Source organism: Lates calcarifer, linkage group LG24 (genome assembly GCF_001640805.2).
Source record: "Lates calcarifer isolate ASB-BC8 linkage group LG24, TLL_Latcal_v3, whole genome shotgun sequence".
Classification (NCBI taxonomy): domain Eukaryota; kingdom Metazoa; phylum Chordata; class Actinopteri; family Centropomidae; genus Lates; species Lates calcarifer.
Window position 1 is genome coordinate 5,319,442 of NC_066856.1, and position 24,956 is coordinate 5,344,397.

General features: G+C 39.1%; 1 protein-coding gene across 10 annotated transcripts in view; it reads left to right on the forward strand.

Annotated features, from left to right (window-relative positions):
• Nucleotides 1-23,611, forward strand: part of vopp1b (VOPP1 WW domain binding protein b) — a 96,705-nt gene extending 73,094 nt beyond the window's left edge. For 4 of the 10 annotated variants that reach the window (XM_051066898.1, XM_051066901.1, XM_051066903.1 and 1 more), the window contains exons 4-5: nucleotides 14,942-15,075; nucleotides 17,958-23,611. In XM_051066898.1, coding sequence (XP_050922855.1) covers nucleotides 14,942-15,075; nucleotides 17,958-18,163 — 340 coding nt within the window. In that variant the 3' untranslated portion in view covers nucleotides 18,164-23,611. Of the gene's footprint in view, nucleotides 1-8,092; nucleotides 8,152-13,872; nucleotides 13,951-14,941; nucleotides 15,076-17,957 lie in introns of all 10 variants that reach the window. The other 6 variants (XM_051066897.1, XM_051066900.1, XM_051066895.1 and 3 more) reach the window with 3 other exon arrangements.
• The last annotated feature ends 1,345 nt before the right edge of the window (nucleotides 23,612-24,956 follow it).

A 24,956-nucleotide genomic window follows, 5' to 3' on the forward strand; every position in this document is an offset into this window, starting at 1 on the left:
AATTAACTGTGACGAGGACCGCTGATTCCAAGCTGAAATATTTTTGCACGTTCAGACATTGTTGTGAGAACTGAGTCAAAGGAACAGTGAAATCCTGTAAAAAAAAAAAAAATGCAGTGTTTTGGCAGAGCTGCTCATGTAGAGTGTGACCTGAGGTGAGGCCAGAGGACAGAGCATGTTGTTGCCTGAATCCAACAGGTTTATCCTCTGTACTGTGGTCAGTTTAGCACATCTCACACTCAGCTTGTCAGGCTCACCTCACCTTTCATCAGTCTGCATTGTACTTGACATGAGCCTCAGCACTGCTGTGAGCTGAATGGAAACATGGTAAAATTACCTAGGAGATGCACCAGGCATTATATAGCTTTTACTGTTCAGCAGCTTAGTTATTTAGTCTGATACATGGAGGTAGAAGGGATGAGTATGACACACATGCACACACACACACCCCCCTTAGGGTGGGTGTGACTACATTACCTTCCAGAGGCTTTCTGTTTTCCATTATTCCATGTTTGTGCTCAGCAGTGCTTCTTGCTTCTGTGTTTTTATGGCTTTCTCCTGGCCTGTCTCGTCGCCAAGAAACGCAACGTGCCAACCTTGTATTGACATTATTTCTTTTAGCCACGACCACTATCGTTCTAACCCATGTGGTTATTATTGTAACCATGACGATGAAAGTCCTCTAAAAGTATTTATTTGAATCCAAGCCAGCCAGCCTTTGTCAAACCGAGTTTTTTGTGCCAAAACCTCACCAAACTTTATTGTATATTGTCATTTTTACAAGTGAAATTACTTATTACATGCATTGTTTTTTGATGTAAATATCCAGCTCGAGTGATGTGTTAAACCAAATTGCAGTAGGTTTATTTTGTCAAATCATAATTAATCTTATGTATATTTGTTAAATATATTAACTATGTTATATGACAGGAATACAGCATCACAGGCATGGTGTTCAGATTTATTCATATCATGTTGAAAGGATTCCTATGGAGTCCACTCGCAGGCGTTCATTTCATATGACAGCTCAACATGGTGTTGTATAATAGGCTTCTTACTGTAATGGATATAATTTTCACTCTGAATAGTTGAATAGCAGTTGAATGGAATAGCTGTCGAGTGTTGAACTTCTTTTGTATGACAGGCACAGTTGGTAATATCAGGGTAAATTGTGTGCATCTTCAAGCTCAGGGCTAAGTTACCTCTAATGATGGACTGTGGCTGACGTCACACATCTATCTGGTTTTCAGAAACATATTATTTACTGCTCAAGTCAGCTGTAATTACCAACTGGAAAATGATAATCATGGTCATTTCAAAGACATGAAATCAGACTTACTGACTGGCTAACCAAGCTGGTGCAAAGAAGTTTATGTTGCCACAGAAACTTCATCATCGGAGGAATTTTTGTACACTTAGTTTTCCTGAACAAACAAACATCACAACATTTGAACAGTGTGGTAGAAGCTTAAGAAACTGTTTTCATGTTGTTGTATTGTACCTCATTTTAGACAGATGTTGTATTAATTTTAGAAGCTTTGGCATTTTTTATTTTGCGGGACACTTAGCAGGATAATAGCTCAATTTTATGTGACATAATCTCACACAACTGAGCTGTAGCAGAGCAGCAGGAGCTATTTCTGGGCAGTTTGCCATCCACTACAGCCTCCTTAGTTACTAAGAGAGTGGGCATTACTGTATAATCTGCCCTGTTTGAATGGCTTTTGTGGTTTCAGTTACATATGAAACGATTGTTACTGTGTTCTGGTCCGGTTTGGTTGTCATTTATTGTGTCATAGTTTTTGGAAATGCTCTGTGTCAAATACTTTTATTTCTGTTTTTAGCAAAGCATTACTTTAGCATAACCAGCAATCCCTGCATGCATTAGAACCACTTTAGTGTTAGCCTCTAAATTAGAGCTCTTGTTTTTAGCAGTAAATGCTCACATAAAATGCAGCTACAATTAATAATGTGTATTATCTCCTTTTATATATATGGAAATGTTACCAAAATTTACAGTTCACATACAGCACACAGTATTTTGGATTTGACCAAGGCAGACCAGTAGATTAACATGTACTTCCTGCACACCTCCCCCTGCCTTCCTCAGGCTCCACATCAGGCCAAACATACACTGACAATCAAATGATGCTTCTTGGTCTGTTGCTGTTTGCTAATGGCAGAGTCATCTGTGCGGTCAGCAGAGATCAATAACACAGGATGGAGAGGGAGAGGTGGGATGGATGGGAGATGAGAGGAGGGAAAGAAAGGAAGCGAAATACAGACGGGTGGAGGAGATGAAACAGAATGTTAGAGTCGAGCAAAAGAATAGATCACAAGGATTTAGAGTTTGTTCCTGGCAGGGTGGCACACCATTTAGTCCAAAATGAGGGACTGAACTCTCTTTGACATCCCTGATAATAAGAAAACATCATTATGATTTGTGTGCAATATAATTTAATTCTCCCATTAAAAAACTTCTGTAACACACTGCAAGCCAGCAAAACTCCATGAAGTTTGAAGGCCTGCATCAGAGCAAAGCAGTGCTAAGTTATGATTGACTTTTCACAGGAAGCTTCTTTATTGACCTGTCTCCTTTCGCAATCTCATCTACAGCATCCGACAACTTCAAAGGCAAGCACTTCCTGATCACTACACAGACACACACACACACACACCACTGCTTCTAAAGGTTTAATGTTCGGTGTAGAATCATTTGAACTATTCATCCTTTTCAATATCCTTTAGCCAAAACCCATTTGAGCTGCTTTTAAAGCGGGAAAACACATTCCCTGGTTGCGTAACGGTCATTTTTGTCCTGCGGGAGCACAGAGGGACATTTTCCTCTCCTGTCAGCGCTTTCACTGAGCTCTAATTAGAGAAAGACAATGAACAGAGCTGGACAGTGACCATTGCTGGCAGAGTGTTTGGGGACAGGATAACGATCCAAACTAAAGTAGATGGACAGCAACAAAGTCAAAAATTGTGAAATTAAAGCTTTGTTATTCTAGCTATAATTTGCATGTACTTTTTATTCTGTATATGAGTATTGCGGTTTTGTCCTGTTTCTTCATATTCTGTACATGGTATGCTGATTAAATATTCTTCCTCATCACACGCCACAGGTGAAATTGTTAACCAAGTCATAAAGACTAATGTCAGCCTGAATATTGTGAGATGAGAGGCCAAAGCTGTTGGGTTCGGAGTAGGGTTGAGAGAGAGGATCAAGAGTTTTCATATCAGAACCTATGGTGTTCATAGGGTCTGTTTCAGTAGCACTGAGGCCAGCAACAGCATTTGACTGCAGCCAGAAAAGTGGACATACTGTATTAATGCTGAGAGGAAGGCAGATAAATGGATTGTACTTGTGCTACTCAAGCCTTATCTTGTTTAATAGCTCTGGCTGATGATAAGAATTACATGGATATTTGTGATCTCAAGAAGATAAATCTTAACGGCATTGGTGACCCTGTATTTTACCATAGCACCACAATCACACCAAACGTTCCCCTTGACAAAAATTCCTACATCAAAATGTCTCAGAACCTTACAGTTGAATTCCACTTAATTTGCTGTTGGTGAACTTTTATATTTGCTGTAGCACCATCTATCATGCCACGGTGTTTCAAAACATAACTGCTGAATACCATTACATTTCTGGTGACCCTTTCATAATTTCTGATCTACATGTTCTTGTATGCAAGAATTATTTAAATCTAATAGACATATGGTTTACTGAGCATGTGCATGTTTCCCAGTGGATGAACCCCTGCCATTTTTAGCCACTTTTAACATCTGTTGGATGGATTGTGACATGACAGTGGGTACAGACATTCAGAGTCCCCAGATGATATATTTCAAGGACTTTGATGATGATCCCTCAACTTTTCCTCTTCAGTAGCTCCACCATGAATTTACCTTTTCGTTTTTAGTGAAACATCTCAACAATTATTCAATTGATTGCCAAGAAACTTATCAAACTTATCAAGTGAAATAACTCAAGATCTACTACGCACAGTGGCATTGAATTTAGTACATACATTTAGGTTCCCCAGGGAATAAATCCTATTGACTTTACACTTAGTGGCACCAGCAGATTGACCTTTGTGGCTCTGGATAAAACATTTACTACCATCTACAACCAAATGGATGGTAAATGGACTGCACTTATATGGCACCTTTTTAGTCTTAACGACCACTCAGAGCGCTTTACACCACTCACACTTTTCACACTCACTCATTCATACCTGATGGCACAGCCACTTCAATTCTACAACTATTGTGTTGATTACATTTGGCACATGTAGTCATATTCCCTTCAGGATGAGTTGTGATAACTTTGGTGATCCTCTTGTTTTATTTAGCACCATTGTCAGGTCAATTCTCCATTTAAGACAAAATACTAAAAAACTAATGACATTCCCATCAGCCTCAGCTGTGTTTTTTGTTCAGTTCTAATTAGCAAATGTTAATAAGCTAACACACTTGGTCTTGTTGCTCTCGGAGCCTCCTTCTAGCACCTCTCTCAGGCCAACGTGACACAGTGTACCTCGTACAGACAGATTCTCATTAAATCTGCAGAATTCAGTCATACATCTGTGAGGATGGACTCTTATGATTTTAATAACCCCATCACATTTACTCTTCGGTCAGGTGTGACATTTGTTTTTTTTTTTTTGTTTTTATATAACTTCAGTACTCAAATGTTAAGGCCATCTTTAAAAATCATGGGTCATTAATCCAGCTGCTCTGTGACTCTTGATATTTTTAAATTAAAATATATAACATAACGAGAACAGAGGGAAAAGATCAAGCAGACTGGTTCACTGTTCCTCAGATCACAGCACTTAATTATGACAGATCACAGATTTAATTATGCACTTCCTGTGTGGATGGGATTTCCCACTACTGACCACAGTGATAACAGCAAACAGTCTGGACAAATAGAGTGTACACTGTCTCAGTGAGAGGGGATAGGATGCTTTTTCACTGATCTTTCTCTCTGTCCCTCTCACTGTGTGTGTGTGTGTGTTCTGCCATTACTTTTCAGCCCAAGTGACACAGTATGGTCCCATTCTCCACCAGTAGCCCTGACAAATAACCCATTGTGGCTGGCATGTTGTGAGCCACCAAAACAACTCGACCTGCCATGCCACCCTGCAGCTCTGCTCTCCACACGATGTCAGAGATGTGGTTAGAATTTAATGTATTCTTCTGGGCCTGTATTTATCACTCTGCTAAAAGGAGAAGTTTGTACTTAGGTGAAAAATAAAGTAAAAATATTTCAAGTCCTACCTGCATATTTAAGAATACAAGCTATTTATGAAATTTCTTACAACTTACAATTTGGTGTAAAAAGTGCCTCCAGAAGTCTCCTAAGTTTGTTGAGATGACTGCTGTACGAAAACAGGCTATTTCATGAAAAGTAGTGACAGTGATTGTATTTAGTGTTGACAGGCCTGTGATGCTCCCTGCTGGACAACACAGTGAAAAACAGTTCATTTAGTTATTAATGACAAAAACATGTTTCTCATTTAGTCATAAACATAAAAAGCACGATAAACTCTGCATAACTAAGTTTATTATATTTCACTTTCTTTATTTGTTTGATTTGTTTTAATTTAGGCATTATAAATCTTCCGTAGTCCTATCATCAGCAGTGCTGTAGCTCCCCCAACATATAATATAACAGCATGAAATGATGCCATTGACCTCAAGACCAGTGATTACTAAACATGTTGCCAGTTGTACTGTAGCATCAGACATGGCCAATCACCCTTTCAATACAGGTGACATCCTGCTTTCTACACCGTACTTGCCTGGTTCAGAGCGCTGCATCAGTTTGAGCACGGCGAGAAAATCACATCACAAAGCTACAAAATGTAAATCTCATCCCTAAAGGACACCACAGTAGAAAACTTTGTCGTGTGTTATCATATTGTAGATGGGTGTGGGTTGTTTGTTCATGTAATTGGAATCTGCTGCTTTAAGTGAATGAGATGTTGCTGTACCTGCAGATCAAACAGCAGAGTTGCTCACAAAACTGTCACCACTTCACTGTGCTACTTTTTATTTCCAGAGCACAGAGGAGGAGTTAATAGAGTTCAGTGAATGTCATATCAATTTCATAACCATATCAAATACTGCATGTTTTCATTCGCAAAGAGACTGCAGTTCAACTTGCTATCTCTGAGAAGATGTCTCTACTTTAATGGGAAGTGATGGTGTGTATGCTGAATGCCACCCTGAGGCGAGGCATATCCCTGCAGTGTGATTCACTTCATTTGGCACGCTTTTCCTCTCTCTGCCTTCATCTGGCTCCTTTTCTCCTACTATCTCACCTTCCCTCCCTTCTCCTCTCTCTCTTTCTTTCTTTCTTTCTTCTTAGCACTCGATATGTCCTGTACCACTTCATTGCAGGACCCAAAATGATAAAGCCAAAATCCTCTATGCGCCACTACAAAGCGGGCTGTATTTTCATAGAGGGAGACCATTTCAAAGGCAGTTAATTAAAGGCGCTCTCCAGCCTGCCAGTGTCAGTACTCTATGTATTCTGAACTGAAGCCAGTAATGGAAAAGAGAGGTTCGTACTCATGCAGGGGGATCCTCGTTGAGTCTACCGCCCCGCATGTTATTGTTGATCGCTATCAAATCTGGATTTGAATTTAGTACGGGATCTCTGCTGTTTCTGATGTAGGCCTACCTCTAAAACCCAGGATAACATAATTTTTTTTAATTAATATTATCACTGTAATGTCTCTCAGACGTCTTTCTGTGTGAAGTTTGTTGACGTGAGTTTTTTTTGACAATCCCAAGACATGAGACACACACAAGTGTCCATTAGTGCCAGGAAGTTTGTTATGTTGCCTCATTGTATACCTGAAAATTGTTTTATAATGGAGGCTCAGAAAAACAGGGCTTTCTGTAAAAAGCCTGTCTTGAATTAACCTAACCAACTGAACCAGGATTAGTATGTTTCATAAAGCTGGTTTGTAGATTATGTGGCAAGTCTGGTTTATTTCAACACACAGATCGGAGACATCAAACCTTAATCAGACAAAACTGTGTGGAGAATGAAATATTAGAGCAAACCTTAAAAAAAAACATAGTAAAAGATAACTTTTAGCTGCATGTTGTAGATGAGCGCAACTCTGTTCGAAATAGAGATGAACACCAATCAGCTGAACTTCTCTGTTAACTCAGTTTGTTTGTGGTAAAAATTAATGTATAGATGTACAAGTTGCAACATACATATGAAATAAAACTACAGCCAGGTCATTGGGTGATGTTGCAGCTGGAATACCTTCAGATTTGCTGTTTTTCACTTTGCAGTTTTAATACATGGAATGTGGGAATGTGTAGGAATATGGGTCTGATATTTAAATCGAGAAGAGATTGTGAAAGTGTCTCTATCAAGCCACATCCGTTGGTCAAAGTTGTATGTTGTGATATATGAACTCAGATTTTAATGACACGATTGGATACATCCTGTTTCACTATGTGATGTAAATTTGTACTGTAAACAGACTGGGAACATTGTCAACTGACTTAAGCCCAAAACACTTTCAGTCTGACAGATTGTAACACAGATTAGGCCTAAAATGAAGCTAAGTCTTGAAACTAACCTGGACTTGGACTTGGACTGGGTTTGTTTCCAACTGGTTTTACAGGTGATCTTGCTTTTTGAAACACCCCTCAGGTCTGGACCTTTAAACGTGTACAAAAACAGCTTTAGCTTCTCAAAACTTGCTGAAGTATTATCCTTCCAACTGTGGGATCAGCTGCTCCAAGTACAAAAACCATCATTGTGGTATATGAATCCTCACATTAGCTAAGAATAACTGTGACATCTCCTGTGCTCTCTTGCACCTTCATGGACTTGGCACTGAGCCGGGGGTCTAGGAGGAACACAGAGGTTTAAAGCAGTAAGGCTGTGTCCCCGTCTCAGTAGAAAAGATTAGTCCAGCACTAACATCCATACTGTGTTGTGTTTCTCTGCTCTCTGGCTGATGCATGTTTGGACTAAAATAGCTGTTTGTGTGCATAGTTTCAGTTTTTAACAATGACCTTAATCTGTCCTTCTCTTTTACAGTGTGTAGAAGCAAAAAAGTACTGCTGGTATTTTGAAGGCGGATACCCTATCTACTTCATGTAAGTACTACAATGTTCCCTTCTACAATTTTTAAACCAATGAAATTGAATCTGCACAATCTACAATCTACTCCAGACATCATAATCTTTTTTTTATATTATATTCACAAAAACTTTTTGTTCTTTCACATTTTTTGCAAATTCAGTTAAAACTTATGTCTGGACCAGGTTACCAAAAGGAAGCTCAAATCTGCACTGAGCTGCAGAATACTGTGTTACATTGAGAGCTGTCTGTGCAAGCAGCTTATTATGACCCACAGTTTCATTTTATTGTCAGGGCAACTTCTGGCAACCATAGTAAGTATAATGGGAGCAAAGGAGGAAGTCAGGTGACGGGGTGTAAAAAATGATGGATGGGTCAGCAGAACACTGAACTTTACTTTGTTTCATTCCATAACCCGTGACTAAGGTCCTCTAACCTTGAGGACGTGCTTATTTTAACCCAAACCACAAACCAAACCGTGGCCATTTGATGAGCTGAACTGTGTGTCTACTATTGTAACCATGACAGCAAAGGTTTGGTTCGCATGCTGTCCTAGGTGTATTATTTCTGTAGACGCTCCTATGGGCCATATGAGGACAAGTGAACTACTGGCTTGTTGAGGTTGGAGGACTTGTTGGTTAAATCTTAGTGGGTTCATCAACATGCACAACCACTGAGCACTAAGCAAAGTTTAATTCAGTTCATTCAGTGTCATTTCCAAAGCTACTTCTTACTGGAGATTTTTACTTAGTTCTGGGGGGCACGCTGTGTTTTACTGATTGAGACAGATGACAGGCTTCTCCCACAGTGCTAACTTTCATTTATTTAGTTTGCTTTTTAGCTGCTGGCCACAGCTATAGCTGTGATGAGAGGGAGGAAGAGAGACAGAGAGAGGGACAGTGTCAGTGAAGAGGGATTACTTTGGTAATGAAAAACAACTCAGTGGAAGAACCCCCTTTCTTTTCCGCTTTCTTTCCCCTCTTCCTCTCTCCGGGCCCTCAATTACCGTCTCTCTTTTCAGCCTCAACAACACCAGGAATCTGGTGTCTTTTTTTCTCATTTAACACAGATGACACTGTTCTCCTCAAATCCAACAAGGAAACAAAAACATCTGAAAAGAGAAAGGAGAGAAAAAGGAGTAAAACTTAGATGATGTTGCAGTATTGATATTATTTGCCCACTTCAGCAGAAATTTTGGTAGGTGTTTCCAGGGAAATTTATTTAACATTTGCAAGTTGGAATAAGCAGAATGCAGTGGTGGGCAGTTCTGTATCAGCATATTTGGATCTGGACATTAAATTTGATTCAGTATAACCTGATGATAGGTGCCAAGGGCACAATTCACAGCTGTAATCAATGTGTCTAAAACTTGGAGCCACTTAAATAATTTCAATATTTAAGCTCCTGTCAGTGTAACACAATACAGTTTGAGAGCAACACAAACTACAGCCTCAGAAATGAGCATAAATGTGAATTGATTTCAAATATTTAAGTATATTAATAATATACTACATTAAGGTAGTGCCCCCATTACTGCCCCTAAATGCCCAGTTTTCCTTACAGCTCACTGGTGATGTTTTGAAATTCATCAACCAGAATGTGGACATAATATGCCATGATTGTAATTTCCACTGGGGATGTTCCCCTCTCTTTTTAAAATCCCAATTTTGTTCCCTTCATTTATACAGGTTCAGTTTGATTCCCTGCCAAAATCCAGATAGCAGAGACACACAGCAATAAAACTTTACAAACATTAGCAAGTGAGGGAAATATAGCTAATTAATTGTTTAGTGCATTATAATGCAATGATATATTTGTTTTGGTTTGCTGCCATCATGGAAAACAAGATAACTAATGTTGAAGAACTTACACACTCACGCAAACCTACACCCCTGCAATATGCAATAGGCGAGTAAGATAGTAACTGTGAACCAGTTACTATCTTACAATTTGATTTAATACTCAGAACTCCTAAACAATATACGGTGCCCCTGATGTGCAAAACAAAACAACACTGGAGGACAAACACTAATAAAATGGAAAACACAACAATTTGACCTCAGGGCTACCGTCACCTACAAATAAACAAGCAAGGCTTAAGAAACGACTGCCCAGTCAGTCTACATTTAATAGATGTAGATACATTTCTGTACACCAAACCACTCACCATAACACACACTAAGACTGTAACGTTACATCACAGATATAGAGGGCTTCTGGTGCCCTCAAAGTGACCCTGCACACTGTACCATGTTTTATAGTGAAATGTCTCTTCCTCTTGTAAATTTCAGGCGATTTCAAACCAAATCTATCCAGACAGCATTAGCCTAATTCCTGTACTAAGACTCTTAACACACAGTATCTTTTCCTCCACCTCTGCCTTTTCCATAGTGCCGCATTTCTTTGCCTGCAGCCAGATTTAAGAGCCTTAGATGGAGGATTTGAGGACTCGCTGTTCATTTCTCCTGAGAAAACACAAGGATGGACAGTTGAAAGGACAGTTTCTGGTATTCAGGGTTAACATTGATTCAACACAGAGTAGATGAGCCAATAATTGAGTTTCACCTCATTTTTTTGAGTTTTCTTTTTCCAAATAAAAGGTAGAAACTCTTAAACCATAATTTTCCCTCTTGATAATAATGATTTTGTGTCAACAAGAACACAACCATAATGCTGACACTTGCTGTTTCAGTCTCCTCACAGTATCAAAAATCCATCTAAAGGCACTTTTTCTTTGTATTGAGGCCTCATTGAAACAAGCATAGCGCAGTGATTTGCATCCTGGAAGCAGTGTTTATTCAACCTGCAGCAGCAGTGGCTGTGACAGCTCAGCGAGGCAGTTACAGTACAGGTTGCACCTGATTGCTGCAATTTGCATTAAAACATTTACTCTTCCTCCGAGTAATAACGCAATCAGGAAAGATCTTATAATTGTAGGATCGGGATCCGTGGAATTAGAAAACACTGCTCTAAATTTATTCTAAATTCTCTGCCATACCTTCAGCACAAAGAATATGTATACGTGCAAACAGGCAGGGAGCACAGCAGGGATTGGCATCTGTGTGGCGCAGTGCAAAAAAACTCCTGGTTTTCATGCTGTGGGACCCTCCAGGGACAGCAGTTGCTCATCCCTGGGCTACTGCTGAAATACCAGACAGGTTCTGGGAGTTTGAGGTATGCACTGTCGTGGCGGCTATCCACAGTCATCTATCACGCAGGCACACACACACACCTTGTTATCATTTCCAGTTGTATTAATGCAGGTTTCCTGTTGCTCTCCACAGACTGATCAATCTCAGTTGGCCTCTGTTCTGAATATTTGGCTCCCGGGCTGCAGACTGCTTGCCGTTTAAAGTAAAACTTCTGTAGAGTTTTGTTTACGAAGCAGAAAAAGGTGATTAATGGCAACATTACAATACACCTGTGTCTGATGCTTTGAGCCTTGTTATTGTGGAAGAAATGTCAGTGCGCCATACTGAGGATCTCTGTCCTGCAATAAAACAGTATGAAGACAGGAAGTAATTATCTGCAACTGGAGAGCAAAACCTCTAGTTCTCGCCTCACCAGCTCTACAGCTCCCCACAGCTCTGCATAGCGTTTCAGCTTATTTTAGTTTATTGTTTTTGCTTTTACAGCCCACAACTTTCCTTTTTTGGTTCTCTTTCAAAATCAACTTTGTTCAGGGAAAAAGCTCTGATAAACCCTCTGCACTCTACCTCCCCATTACCAAACTGCAGACAGACGTCAGAGACTAGCCGGCGAACATAATGTTCTCAGGAGTTGATGGAAACTGAACCAGAAAGTGAAAATTACATTGAACCTGTTCCAGACGTCCTCACTGTTATGACTTAGAAAGTTATATATCTTACAATGTATCCTCTAAATTCTTAAAACTGTGATTTTTTTTTTTTCTTGCCTCAAGAGGATATTCAGTTTTATTGCACAAATTAAAAAGTAGATGGATTACTTTAGGCTCTTCTTCATGTTTTTTGAGAGGAATTTTGTGCATTGCATCTGTATGACTTTAAACATTTAAAAAGCAAATAAGAGATCAGGGAGATGGATGTGGAGAACTTTCTTTCACAGACAGGATGTGATTAATGACAGTGGAAGTGGTCTCTGGTAGGAGGCTTGGTTAGTTGTATTGAAAGCTTAGCTGTAAAGGAGTATTTCTATCTGTCTGCCTGGCTTAATATAGCTATTGGGCACACACCCTTTGTATAAGCAAACACAACCATGAAATAACACTGTTTTTAGGATGATGTTGTCTCACTTTTCAAATCTTGTAAAACATTGTTTCCCAGAGTTGGTTCTCTGACACATCAGTATACACTGTACATGTACACTGCTTAGAAAACAAGTTCCATCGCCTAGATGATGCACAACTCATTCTCACATTTATTCACATCCACATTGATCTGTCATGGTCTTCCCTTGGTCCTCCCCTCATCTCCCACCTGTTCACACTTGTCATCAGTCCTGCGTTCTCCTGGTCTCTCCCCATGTTCTTCATTCAGTAATCAAGCTTGGACTCTACTTGTTCACTCTCTTTGTTCCCTGTCAGATCATCGGATTCCTGTGAGTTTCCCTGTTTACCTACTGCCTGTTCCTCTGTTCCTGCCTGTGAATGTGTCGACCTCATCCACCTGTAGGCCTGCTTTTTCCAGTATCAGTATCTAGCTTTTGGCTCCTTTCCCTGTGTTCTTGGCTTCTGCTGTGACATGATCAGAGAAAAATTAGCTATGAAATTTCCAAATTCCTCAATACTTGAGGGCAAAGGAGTTTTTATTATGGGTGAAGACCAGCTTTTGTTCAGACAAATTTGTTCTTTCTTTTTTTAAATTTCCCACACACATTTTTATTTGGCTTCTCTAACAGAGAAAACAACATGACACCTCCTCCTCCTTTCTCTTCGCCACCTGGTGCTGCTGCAAAATGAACTACTTCTGATACTGTATGTAGGAATGACAATTAATGACTATTAAACCTTCATACTGATGCACTTAAATTGTAAACTTGAAAGACCGACATGTAGAAAAACAGTTTTTACTTTTAAAATATATTCTGTGTTTAATATGAAAATAGAAGTTGAATTATTGCATTTAAAATGAATGAATGAATTTTTCCTTTTCTTTTCTTTGTAAATGAAACTTGTTATACAAATGTAAAGTAATCATGGAAAGTTAGGGCCTGAAAAATGTACAGCACTTAGGTAAATGTGTTCAGTTTCACCATCTTCTGATGTAAGGAGAAATTAACAAATGAACTCTGAAGAAATACTGATTCTGCAGCTTTAATCTACAGAGAACCTGTAGAATTGTCCACCTTTGGTCCAGACTGAAGTATCTCAAAGAATATTGGATGTATTGCTGTGAAATTTCCCCAGAGGATAAATCCTAATGACTTTGGTGATCCTCTCATTTTTCATTTAGTTCCATTAGCAAGTCAACTTTTTCAATTATACAGCACAATAAGCTTTTATGGATCAGCACACAGTTTTGTTTGATGTTCATGGTTCCCAGAACATGAGCTCTAATGACTTTGGTTGTCCTCTGACTCTTCCTGTAGCTCCTGCATGTGGTTCACATTTGTGAAATATTGCAAAACTATTAGCTGGATTGCTGTGAAATTTGGTGTGATACTAAAGGTGAATTAGGGAGGATACTGTATGTATCTCTATTTATTTTGGTGCTGGTTATATTTGTGCTGTAACTGACCTATGTGCCTTTTTGTTGCAGATGTCGCTCCTATGAGGACTGCTGTGGGACTCGCTGCTGTGTGAGAGCCCTGTCCATCCAGAGACTATGGTATTTCTGGTGAGTTAGAGTTTGGGCAGTGTCTCTTGCTGTCTCTCACTGAAATTCAGAAGCTTGGTGACATATCGAGTACTCCTAAAAATAAATAAATACTCCAGTATAATCTCTTGCTTGGTGAGCAAACCCTAAACATATTAGTCATATTGTTATATCCAAGTATGACTGAATCCAACATATTTTCATAGTAAGAATCAGTAGCTTTTAGCACTGGTAACTTGACTCACCATTGTCAGCGCAACTGTGAATCATAGCATCTACTGCTCTTGGCATTTTGCTCTCTGAGTTGTACATCAGTTAATTAAAAGAGTGTTACTGAAGTGGATAAATTCCACTGGAATAAACAGATTTTTGCTGGAACCAATGAATTTATTGTTTGCCAGATATTGTATGGAGAAACTGTGCATAAAAAGGCTGTAAGTCTAAATCTAATATGCAAGTTTGGGGGGGGGGGACTTAACTCTAGGTCCACTTGCAAACTTTCTCCAGTGCTTACAACCACATCTCAGCGAATTGAGATTACTCATCACATGACCTGTTATCATATTAATATTATTCCATACTCTGGTCATGTGGCGACTGAGAAAACGCTGCACTGAGAAAGACCATGTGTTATGAAGCTTTGTGGTCAATAGATGCATGAAAGTAGATTATTGTGACCATTGTTCAGGGCTGCTTACACAACTAAAAAAAAACTGAAGATGCACCAGAAATAAGAAACTGAGCACATTTTGAAGCCAATAAAAATCTGCTTATTGTCCTCGCATCCCCATGGAGAACAGATATTGTTGAACTGCATGTTTTTATTTAGAGATTCACAGCAGAGGGGAGCAAATTCTATCTGAGGAGACAATAATTCTCTTTTGCTGCTGTTTGCAACTAGGTGTACGACTGGTCATGGTGGCACCTCTGTGTTTGACTGTGTTATTTTCATTAGATACATGGGTGTGCTCATGATGTTGAGTTGGTGAAAGCTCCTTTGTTTGTCTCTCAGGGTGCTGCTGATGATGGGAGTGTTGTTCTGCTGCGGTGCTGGGTTCTTCATCCGCAGAAGGATGTATCCGTCCCCTCTGAGAGACGAGCCAGCGTTCAACGTCTCCTTCACCAGGCACCCTGTCACCACACCAGGTACAGTAGGGTTCAAACAAATACACAGACACAAAAATATGGAAAACACAAATGAAAGTGCTTCCAGCTTTACACCACCTGTATGTTATGATCAGTTTTGGAACATATTTCAACTAAATCACTTCAGGAAAAAAGTCTTTGTGTGTAAGTGCAATCAATAGTAACTGTTGCCATGATTTTAGGACAGTAAATGAATCACTTTTAAATCAATCTTTTTTTAGATGTTAGATGTTTAGATAGTGATTTTTATATTGGACCTTATTGGCGCCAGGTCCTGAAACACATTTTAAATAAAAATAAGTCATACAATTTCTCAAAAATTGCAAAAAAGTTGCAAGGAGTAGTTCAGTAAGAAGTGACCAAAAAAGTTGATAATAACCATGTAAACCTGGTTATGTGTACCGGATATGCGTCACCAATTGATGCACAAATGGAAACCATATTGTTTCCAGTATAGAATTATAATCATCACAATGGAAGCTGGTAATATCCATCACTGTGGTCCACGACACATCTCTGTTCATACACAGCAGTCACAGATAATATAACATACTGCTTTTGACATGATCTATTTTTAACTAGCTCCTTTTCTTCAAACAGATATTTATAGAGCAGCCATCAAAATTGTCCTCTGTAGAAATGCTTCAAGAAAAAAAGAAATTGAATGGGAGAAGATGGTGATAGCGGCTCAAATTTGCCACATTACTACTTTGTAATTTTCATAGAATGTGTATGATATTTTTCAGTCTAATCTATTGATCAGCCTTCTGATTTTTGATACAGTATAACTGCTGATTATAGTTTACAGGTATATGAGTGATTAACAATTGAATTAATGACACTAAGAGTGTAAATAAATGCAGCTGTGCATCTTTTATCCCTTTGGGTTTTTGCTGCACTAACAGAAAGGCCAAGATGGCAATATCAGCAGGTCAGTTCATCTGTCCTGATCCAGAACAAGATGTTTAAAGTTATAACAACTACTGGCCAAGTTACTAAAAAAGTGGAGATGGATATATACACAGTACACCTGATGTAAGCCAAAATGTCTCTGTAACCCACACGGAAACCGGAAAACTAATGGAAGATTTTTAAGAAAATATGCTCTGACTCTTCATGGCCCTGAAAGGATGTCTTATTATAAGTCTGATGCTGCGAACAAACTGTCCACTGACACTTACAGGCCTTTACTATTCGCAGGTCATGAAGTCAACTTTGCTTACAAGAGATCTCATCTAATCATCTTCTAAAGCCCTTCTATGCACTCACACACCACTGCAGGTTGTTGTAGGAGTATGAGGGAAATGAATATGAAAGGAAACGACTCCTCTGTAAGAGTTCAGTGTGTACAGATAAGGCAACCATTCACAAAAAGGATTTGTGAATAAAAAGGATTTGTGAAATCCTTTTTGTGAAGGTAGAAAGGGAGGATTTAAGACATTGAATGGGATAGAGGCACTCTGATGGAAAGAGCTTATTCAACTTAGAAATATGAGAGTTTGGCCCACCCTGCTTAAGTGTGTTCTAGCAATTTATGTTTGTCTCCTGTGGTTGGTGCATCTCAGCATCTCCCAGATCTTTAGCATATAACATTAATTCATTATTCAAATGCCAACTTCTCCTTCAAAATACTGTGTAGTCTGTTAAATTCTAATGTTTTAAACTGAGTTATTTGCTAAACTAATCTAATCCCATCCTGTTTGTTATGATCAACATTGTGGCCTTTAAGGGTTCATTTAAAACTTGAGGTTTTGGGGGAAAGTAGGGCAGCTGATAAAACTCTCTGAGTTTTAATATTAAATGAATGGAATTTCTCTCTGTGTCAGTCAGCCAAGCAGAAAATTTAATGGAGCGCTCCAATAATAACTGCAATGTAAAACTCTATTCTGCAGGCAGACTAGATATTAGAAAGGTGACCCAGAGGAGGAAGTCATTAATAGTTTCTCTCTATTTAGAACTCAAAATATAGTCACTATCAAAGGCTGCTTGATCTAATCATTTCTGACACGCTCTGCTCTGAGAATACAGAATGAAAGACTTTCATAAGAGTTCATTTGGGGCTTTTGATTGTAGCTAAACATTTTATCCCAGAAGAGATAAATTAGGAATCTCAGTGAAGTAACAGTGTCAGTGGCAGCTAATGAATGAATGAGGTGAGGATGTAACGTCGATTTCTACATTCAAAGCCTCTTTTTTTAAACAAGATGAATTATTTTGGTTTAGTCTTTTGCCTCGTAAGTGTTCCAGCTGTTATTTTGGAATTACGTGCCGTAGTGTGAGCAGTCACTGATTGTGTTATCAAAGATTTTATTACATAACTGCATATCTGTGTTCTAGTTTAGCCTGATGTATTACATGAGGAGATGCAGAACAACTTTGCCGCACCACTTTTTATTGTGACCAGAGATGATAAATCTGTATGTTCAGTTTGTTTGGCTGCGCTGTGCTAGTTAGCCTCGACCTCCACTCCCTTATAGTTCGAAACACTAAGGCGCATGTGTTAATTAGATGACTGCCACAATACCAGTGTCAGTGTATGTCATGAGTTGGCTGTAATGTCAGTACAGAGAAGTTAAAGACATGTTTGATGTCATTTAGAGACAGTAACTTCATTCCATTGCAGAGAACACTGACAAGTTTACTTGCTTACTTAGATCTTGGATAAAAAAAAGCCAGTATTGGTCATTTAGTAGCAGCAGTATGGCAAAACAGTTGAGACTTGTGAACACATTATGTTCAAATCACCACCAGTAACCACAGGTGCCGTATCCAAACTTTCTAGAACAGATGATGAACCATGTGTGGTGTATCACAGAGCCATAGACCACACAGTCTGTGAGCAACTGATAGTAAATGGTAACTGTTTCTCTTCCTCTATCCAGTTTCCCAGCAGCCAGGAAGTATGCAGGGCTTCGGGGTCAACGGGATGACAGGTGGTGACCCAGGGGTTGCCATGACACACCCAGCATACCCAGCACAACCTGGCTCCGCCCATATGGTGATGGGCTCCTATCCCCCACCTCCGTCCTACTGCAATCACCCACCACCACCTTACGAACAAATATTTCAGAACAGCGACAAGAAGTAACGTCTGATAGGCACTAAGGAGATCGAACTTGACAAGAAAGAGGGAAGGAAGGACGGATGCAGTTAGAGGCTGGGAAATCAGATGAAGATGAGGAAGAGGAGAGCCTACCAATTGTTTGCAACTTAACTGTTTTTTTGGATGAAAAACGTGGAAAACACACCATCTGTTGTTCTGTGGAAAAGACCAAAAGAAGCACAGTAACCAGAATCTAGATGCACAGACACACAAGCGTTCCCTCATACACACACACATACACACACACTGCTTCATCTGGAGTGATTAATTTACTCTTGGTTTATGTGGATCTATGTGTACAGCGACCACGCCAGCCTTGCTGAACTGAGGACGAGCGAGGATGGACCTGTTTTTGTTTTTTTTTGTTTTTTTGTCAAGGTTTTGGATTCAGTCACTGTCACCTCTCTCCTCCACCTTCCCAGTGCAACTACAGCTATAACTGCGCAAAATGGAGCAGAAAATGCCTGTCAATCTCATAATGTATTAAAATGCTGGATATATGATTTTTAATTAAGAGTAATTAGAAACGGCTCTTAAAACCAGTTTCAAGGCACTGACTCATCTCTTATCCAACATTTTACTGCAATGTGGGCTTTTTACTAAATGATGAGTTCTTGATACATTTTTTATTACAGTATGTGTAGTCCAGTTATGTAATGGCATAATGAACTACTACAGCAGTCACTGGCTCATTCTCCTGTTAGCAGAGATGAAGGCTTTTAGTTCACCATCAGACATGAACAGGGTCATGCTGCGATGGAAAAGTGGCTGATGGTATGCTGTTCTTGTTCTAGTGTCATATGGCTGCTGCATATAAAAATGGCATGTCACTTGTGTTCCACTGCTACCCACTGGCATATCCTGCCTCAAGTTGAACCTATATGTGCCACTTCTCAACTTCACTTTTCAAGGACTGTGTAAAACTGGTGGTTAACTAGCTACATGCTAGTCTAGCAGAGCGAGTGCAGCTTTGGAAAAAGTTTGATCATTTGATCAAACGCTAGCTATATGCTGCAGATGTTGCAGTCACAGAAGAGCAGATAAAGCAGTTGTTATCCTGACTCGGAAGTCATTATTTCAAGATGGTTACTCGCTCTGCTAAGGCCTGGTCATAGTAGCATTAAAAACGTTGCAATTTTGCAGCGAATTTAATTGATTCAGATGGTGTCAGCGCAAATAGTGGTTTTCCTCATGGTAGCAGTGAATCTGCCTGAATTTACTGCCTCGAGTTCAATCTTGCTGAACCCTGGTGCAAATGTGCAGTCGACCAATAGCAGGCTGTCTTGACAGTGAGTTGAATGGAGATGAGCTTAACAGTCCAAAATGGAGGAAGCTTTTGCAGCTTATTAGCTGTGTTGCACTATTCACTTTAATTTAACCTTCTCAGCCAGAGTAACTATGGCTGATCCAGCTAGCTAGCATGTTGCCACCTACAGCTATTCACCAACTAGCAACTTGGCTGCTACATCACCCAGCTCCTTCAATCAAATATTTAGCTAAAGGCCTAAATTAGCTTCTTTTGTTGGACTTACATTTGGAACTGTTCATTAACGAGTGATAGTTGATACAAACAGCGGACAGCTCCTTTTGCAGATTGCAAAACAAGTGTTGAGACAAGGGTTGAGATGGGATGAAGGGTTGCAGGGTCATCTTCTCTGTAGGCCCACTTTATTGAGAAATACTTGGGACAAATTTAAGTTAATGGTTGAAGGGGCCTCTAGCCATAAACCCAAATATGTGCTAGTATTTAAGTAAGAGGGAGAGGAAAGAGAGAAGTGGATGCAAATGGTCGTTCATCTCCTCTGAGTGTGATGTTGTAGTTGAGTACTGTGTAGGAGCTGCAGCAGTGATCCATGTCCCTCATCTGACTTTCCTGCTGAATCATTGAGTGTAATGTGCCAAGAGCCTCGTACATCGAACGAGCTCAGAGTGGCTCAGGGCAACTTTAGGAAACAATTACTTTTCACTTAGCTGATTTCTCCAAAGCACGGCTGTTAAAGCTCCCCATGCACTTTCTTTTGGAGGAGAAGCAGTTGCTCGAGACTGGCTGTTTCTGTTTTAACTAGTCATTCACATTATCTGATGGTGTTTAATTTTACATTTGTCTCCTTCAGATTTATGTGAAGATATTTAGTTTTCTTTCAAGTTCTTGCAGCAAACGTAGACATATTAACGGTGAAGTACAGAATTATTTTTAAAAAGCCAGGAGGAATATGGTAAAGTTGTCATGGCAACAATTTCTGCTCAGGTAAATCAAATCAATCCAAATGTTTTTTTCAACGTGGTCATTAGAAATATCTGGTGAAAATTGGAGGAAATGGAGCCAAACTGGACTCTAGATGAGAAGGACTTCCTGTAAATTGGTAAAAAAAAAAAAACAACTTTAAACTTAACTAAATTACTATTTATTGACTTATTTGATAATACACGTAGTTAGGCTGCCTTTTTAGCAAATATGTATTTAATTTGTGTCTAAATTATTTCTTCATAAACACATCCTGGTATTGTGTAAGTATGAACATTGATAGTAGATTTCAGTATGATGATCAAGACCAAGTGAACTGCACAAACAAGCACCTTTGTTCCTTGGTTTGAAATAACTCTGTGTGGTAAATGTGACTGTATGAGATGGAGGAAGAGATCCAGTCATCCTCTCAGACACTCTGCTGAATATAGAATGGCTAGATTCTCTCAGCAGGGCGTCTATCCTTCCTGTAGTAGAGATGAAAAAGAGGGCAGCCGGTTCAGAGGCAGATAGAGCCTGTCCTCGCCAACACACACAGTTTATGGCTGTGTTTCACACGAATTTAGACTTAACAGCTAGGGCTTGACAGATTCTGTTTTTTTACAGGTCTCCTACAAGTCACTATTTTGTGCTAACATACCATGTCTAGCCCTGATCCAGGGCTGTGTATATTATAGCCCTGGTGTCTCTATCGCTCATGAAATATGTTTTGTTGATAGACGTGTTGGTAGGTGGTAAATCAGACAGAGCCACACTAGCTGTTTCCCCTGTCCAGTCTTTATGCTAAGCTAAGCTAACTGGCTATTGGCTGTAGCTTTATAGATCTGCAGATGGCTGCAATAAACCTTCCCTCACAACAGCCAAAGCTTCAGTTTTACGGCAAATTGACTTCCGGTAACAAATTTTATTAGCAATTCTGTGACTAATGAGTATATGGTTCTGGATCAGGACTGTACAGTGTCATTAACTGTGATCATTTTCATGCCAAAAAATTAATGATTTTTGCCAAAACTGCACTTATCAGGCTGGAAGAAGCTTTGAAAGCCAGAGTGAAAGCCCAGATAACAACAGGATAAATAACTGAAATCTGATCAAAGTCTCATTAGAATCAGTTTTAGATTAAAAGCTTCCCTTTGTCAACCACTAAAGTGTCAAACAAACTGTATCTTAACTATCACATGAATGAGCTAACAGGCCCTGATCACAAATTTACATGTGCTTACTCATGGTTCCTTATTGCTTGTGTTTAGAGAATACTGCAATGTCCTGGGAATTGATTCCACACTGCGTGTTTGTAAAAAGGTAACATTTTAGCTCTAGTATGTACAGAGTGGTGTGTGTTATTTTGCTGAAGAACAGAATGACTGCTCCAGTGGAGTAAACTTGTGCTTTTGATTCTTTTGGACTTTTGTGCTGCAATAAATACCCTAGATGATGATGTGGTAGTTTACAAGAGGTAGCTGAGCTCTTTCTGTAGCATAGTTTTGTCCTCACTTCCATCCCATTGATACACTTACTCAACCAGCACCTACCACACTGAAAACACAATGGGCCTTATCCAAGAATCTTCTGTTGTTGCTGTGAGATTTGCTTCAATCGCAAGAACCTCCTGTCAAACCTCTCAGCCATGGCCATTAATTTAGCAACAAGAGGTACTCACACATTTCATACGTACGTACGACAACTGTAAATATGAGAAAATTTGGAGAATACGACAGATTTCCTTGTATGACTGTTATGCCGCACTAATCTGTTTGGTTCTTGCATGAGGCCTATTATTCCTTGAAGTGGGATGAGGATTTTCAGTTGTTGTAATTGCATCTGGTGGTTGTAACAGGTTCCACAGCTTCTGGACAACAGGCTGTCGACAGTTCCATGTTAAAAATGAAAAATCAGTGGTCTTTTTTTTTTGTTTTTTAAGGGAAGTGAACATTTACCTTGTGGCTTGCATGGCTAAATTAAGTTTTAAAAAATGATAGGGAAAAAAAACATTGTCACTGCATGTGGTATAAAATCATTTGGCATTTCTTACACAAGTGGAACTTTTGACCTGATGGAGTGGAAGATGAATTCTGTCATTATTAATAACAGATGAATATATGTTCTCATTATTATGACTTGATAACTAAATGACATAGTAATTTGAAATTCAATAGTATCTTATAACTTTAAGAAACATCTTTTGTCATCATCAGTTATGGAGGTTTGTCATAAGTATAACTGAATCAGTCGTATGAGATATGAAGCCATAGAGAGTTAGCAAATCATAAGATACTGTTAAGAGATGTCTCAGAATTACCCATCAAAATTTTTAAAAATTATAATAAAAAAAAGGAAAAGAAAAACTTGGTGAATTTTCTTATAGAGGCAGAATTAGGCCTCTACTGGCTGAAGGAGAGAACCAGCAAATTTAAAAGTACAGTAATGTGGCCTGTTGTATTTTGCATTTTAGAGATTTAAACCTGAGCAGGTCGTCTGAGTTAAAGGCAATTGCTGATGCCCTTTGCTTAATATATGAGGAATTCACCCACATCCAGTCTTGTGTGTCTTTCTTTGTCCTTCCCAAATGTGATATATTTAAAGAGTAACCACAGCCTGTCCTCCAGTGGACTCCCCTTATGACACCAGATGTGGTTGTAAAAGCTTTGTACGGCAGCAAAGCCTGTATTTACTCTGTTTGGATAATTTAATGCCCATTTTCAGATTCAGATTTAAATATTGTTTACGACATTTTTGGGGGTGGGGGGTGGGGGATTCCTGCCCTGGTCCATCCTGCTCTTTAGACAGTTCTGGTGATGTTTCACAGTGAAAGAACATCTGTAGAGCACACACCTCTGTAGAGTCAATGCGAGGCCACTTTAGAGACTCTTCTGACCCCAGTCTGGGCTCCTACAGGGAACCAGTAGCACAATTTAGAATGAGAAGGGGGCTCCTTGCAGCAACAGAGTCTCTTTCGGTCTCAGGCTGTTTGATATTGGGAATACATAGCACAATATTAGAAAAGGTATTCTGTTTAATCATGTCAAACTATGCAACAGATTCTGTAATTGGTAAAGCATCTTAACCCTGTGTTCTCTCTCCCTTGTTAACTTCTACTCCTTTTGATCTGCTTTGAGGATTTCAACATAAAATACCCTTATACATTGTGAAATATGTAAATAAACTTCACTTCTGATAAAATGTTATAATGACTAATGGCTTTACTTGATGTTGTTTGTTCATCCCGTAGTAAAATTGTATTATAAAATAAACTGACTGCATGTTTCTGTTGCAATTCCAAACATCTAATTTATCCATAGCTTTAAACAGTGAGTACTAAGTCATTATTATTACTTTATATTGAGAGCATTTACATTAGTCTTACTACACTATTTATATACCACGTGCAGGAGACAGAACATTAACATACATACAACATAATGCAGCTGGTAGGAACTACACTAAGACATTAATAATAAACATATAATTCAATTCAACATCTTTCTGTCTACCAGATTTAATACATCTAAAATTCATCACCGTCTTTACGGTGATGAATTTTAAGACCAATCACAGGCAGTTGCTAGGCGGACCAGAATGGCCCGGCCAATCAGCGTTTTTCTGCAAATGTTAGCGGACGTATGTCGTCACTGGTCGCGGCGTGGCTTGTTATTGGCTATGTTCTTCTGGGAGGAGTCAGAAACAGATTTAAACCAAGTTTGAAGCGTTGTTCTTGTTTGCCAGTACTGTGAAAAAACGCCATTACCGGAGAAGCCTGGATGCTAAAACAAACTCTGGAACTGCTTTTTTTGTCGAACACCGTGAGAGCGGACGCTAATATTTTCATCTGACGTTTCCGACGTCTGTCCATGTATGATTTTTCAGAGACCTACAACACTTGTAGAAGCTTTTCTTGCTCTTAACGTGTAGGAGTTGTCAACCCGTCTCGTCTGCAGCTCTGCAGTGTTGTACTTGTGTTTTCAAGGTTTACTAGTTCAGCTGCTGCAGCCTGGACAGAATCACCAACTCTCACTTCGACAAACCAAACAGGTATGTGTCCTAAAGTCTGGAAAAAAAAAAAGTGTTGATGAGCTGAATTATTAATGTCAGTAACAGTGTTACTGTTTAAATCCTTGGTATTTAATGAGTTTAGTATTGAATAAAAATAATAACTGGTTAATCATGTCTATAAATTGGCAGAAAATAGTACTACTTACAATAATTTTTAAAAAGTCAAAATAATTGTCAGTTCATAGGTGAAAGTTTTTATTATGCAGTTCGCAGCAATATACACTGTGATTCCTCCAGTGATTAGTTGACAGACAATAAAGAAATTTAAGATAATCATTTTAATCAATTTTTCCCAAATATTTATTGTTATTGATTCTTAAAGATGCTTTTTCTTGTCATATGTGACAGTAAACAGCCCATTTTGTGAGACACTCCTCTAATGTTTGGAGAATGTTCTGGTTCAGCTGTAAAGTTGAATATTGATCTGTGTTTTCATGGTTAAGCTGTTGATGAGGAATAGGTAGTTGATTGATCATTGTCCTT